At 63.4% G+C, this 2,401-nt stretch overlaps 1 protein-coding gene across 1 annotated transcript in view; it reads right to left on the minus strand.

Moving 5' to 3' along the window:
- Positions 1-383: 383 nt before the first annotated feature.
- Positions 384-2,401, minus strand: part of LOC113961456 (cilia- and flagella-associated protein 45-like) — a gene marked incomplete at both ends in the record, with an annotated part of 3,819 nt that continues 1,801 nt past the window's right edge. Inside the window, 4 exons of the mRNA XM_027671771.1 lie at positions 384-746; positions 1,222-1,415; positions 1,699-1,812; positions 2,104-2,250. Coding sequence (XP_027527572.1) covers positions 384-746; positions 1,222-1,415; positions 1,699-1,812; positions 2,104-2,250 — 818 coding nt within the window. The remainder of the gene's footprint in view (positions 747-1,221; positions 1,416-1,698; positions 1,813-2,103; positions 2,251-2,401) is intronic.

The following is a 2,401-nucleotide window of genomic DNA, read 5'->3' on the forward strand; positions in this document are numbered from 1 at the left end:
AAGGGAAGGATCCAGAGGGAAGGGAAGGATCCAGAGGGAAGGGAAGGGAAGGATCCGAGGGGAAGGGAAGGATCTGAAGGGAAGGATCCAGGGGGAAGGGAAGGATCTGGAGGGAAGGGAAGGATTTGGAGGGAAAGGAAGGATCCAGGGGGAAGGGAAGGATCCGGAGGGAACGGAAGGATCCGGAGGGAACGGAAGGATTTGGAGGGAAGGGAAGGATCTGGAGGGAAGGGAAGGATTTGGAGGGAAGGGAAGGATCCAGAGGGAAGGGAAGGATCCAGAGGGAAGGGAAGGATTTGGAGGGAAGGGAAGGGAAGGATCTGGGGGGTTCCCGTGGGTCCAGGGGGATCAAGGGATGTCCCCGAGGGTCCCTCTTGCCCCACCTGAGCTCCCGCAGCTTGAGCCACCCGAGCAGAGGGAAGGGAAGGATCCGGAGGGAAGGGAAGGATCTGGGGTGGGGTCTCCCGGGGGGTTCCAGGGGATCGAGGAGGACGTTCCCCGAGTGTCCCCTCCTGCCCCACCTGAGCTCCTGCATCTTGACCCTCCCGAGCCGGGCGATGTTCTGGCGTCTCTGCCGGGCCTCCCCCTCCTGCCTCCGGCCCTCCTCCAGCTCCTCCTCCCTCTCCTGCTCCCGCCGCTGCCGCCGCTCCCCCAGCTCCCGCCGCAGCTCCTCAGCGTGGGCCCGGGCCAGCTCCGCCCGCCGCGCCCGATCCCGCTCCTCCCGCTCCCGCTGCTCCTGCTGCACCCTGACAGGGGTGTCCACGTGGTTATAGGGGTGTCTGTGGGGTTCTAGAGGGGTCTATGGGGTTCTAGATGTGTCCATGGGGTTCTAGAGGGATCTATGGGGTTCTAGAGGGATCTACGAGGTTCTAGGGCTGTCTATGTGGTCCTAGAGGTGTCTACAAGGTTCTAGAGGGGTCTATGAGGTCCCAGGGGTGTCTATGGGGTTCTAGAGGGATCAATGAGGTCCCAGGGGTGTCTACGAGGTTCTAGGGGTGTCTATGGGGTTCTAGAGGGATCTACAAAGTCCCGGGGGGGGCTGTGGGGTTCTAGAGAGGTCTATGAGATTCTAGGGCTGCCTGCAAGTTCCAAGGGGTGTCTGTGAGGTTCTAGAGGTGTCTCTGGGGTTCTAAGGGTGTCTCTGGGGTTCTAGGGGTGTCTACACCACCCAGAGCCACTGGCTGTCACCGGGATTCCCCCCCCCGGCCCTGCGGGGCTCACCGGAGCAGCCTCTGGAATTCCTGGCGTTCCTGCTCCAGCTGCACGGCCAGTCTGTGTTCCCGGTGGGCCACCTGCTCCTGCCGGTCCCGCTTGAGCTGCTGCTCCGTCTCTGCCTTCTTCCGGGCCTTCTCCAGCTCTTTCCGTCGCCATTCCCGGTCCGCGGCCTCCTGGTTCCTCCTGGCCCTCAGGGCATCCTGCCCGAGCCATGGAGAGTCCAAGGGGATCTTCCCACCCAAGTCATGGAGGATCCAAGGGGATCTTCCCACCCAAACCATGGAGGGTCCAAGGGGGGATTCCCACCCCAGGGGACAGCAGAAGGTCCAAGGGGGGATTCCCACCCGGTCACAGCTTTGGGGCTCTTCCAGTGCCATTCCGGAACATCCCACGGCTCCGAGGGCCGGTCCTGCCGACCCTCCACATCCCAGGATGGGGACAGGGATGGGGACAGGAATTGGGGACAGGGCCAGGGCCACCCACCCTCTCCGCCTGCCAGTCCTGGTCCCGCTGTTGGGTGGCCCTGAGCCGGGCCAGCTCCAGCTCCTTCTCCAGGCGGATCCGCTCCTTCTCCGCCTCCGCGGCGGCCTCGCGCTCCTGGGGGGACGTGGCATCCCAGTGCCATCCCAGTCCTATCCCAGTGGCATCCCAGTGCCACCCCAGTGCCCCAGTCCCATCCCAATCTCATTCCAGTCCCATTTCAGTCCCATCCAGTCCCATCCCAGTCCCTCCCCAGTGCCCCCAATCCATCCAGTCCCATCCCAGTCCCATCCCAATCCCATCCCAGTGACCCCAGTCTCATCCAGTCCTATCCAGTGCCATCCCAGTCCCATCCCAGTCCCACCCCAGTCCCTCCCCAGTGCCCCCAGTGCCATCCCAGTCTCTCACCATCTTCTCCCTCTGGTACTGCAGCACCTTCTCGTCCTCCAGCCTCTCCTGCTCCCGCCGCCGCTCCTTGATCCTCCTGGTCTCGTCGTTGGCCTCTTTGATCTCGGCATTGATCTGCCTCTGGCGCTCCTGCTTCCTCTCCCAGGCCTGGAAATGCCACCGAGGGTCGGGGGATGCTCCTTCCTCCTCCTCCTCCTCCTCCTCCTCTTCTTTCTTTTCCTTCTCCTTCTCCTCCTCCTCCTCCTTCTCCTCCTCCTCCTCCTCCTCCTTCTCCTCCTCCTCCTCCTTCTCCTCCTCC

This window comes from Neopelma chrysocephalum, unplaced genomic scaffold (assembly GCF_003984885.1).
Source record: "Neopelma chrysocephalum unplaced genomic scaffold, ASM398488v2 Primary Assembly neopelma1_97219, whole genome shotgun sequence".
NCBI classification, from domain to species: Eukaryota; Metazoa; Chordata; class Aves; order Passeriformes; family Pipridae; genus Neopelma; species Neopelma chrysocephalum.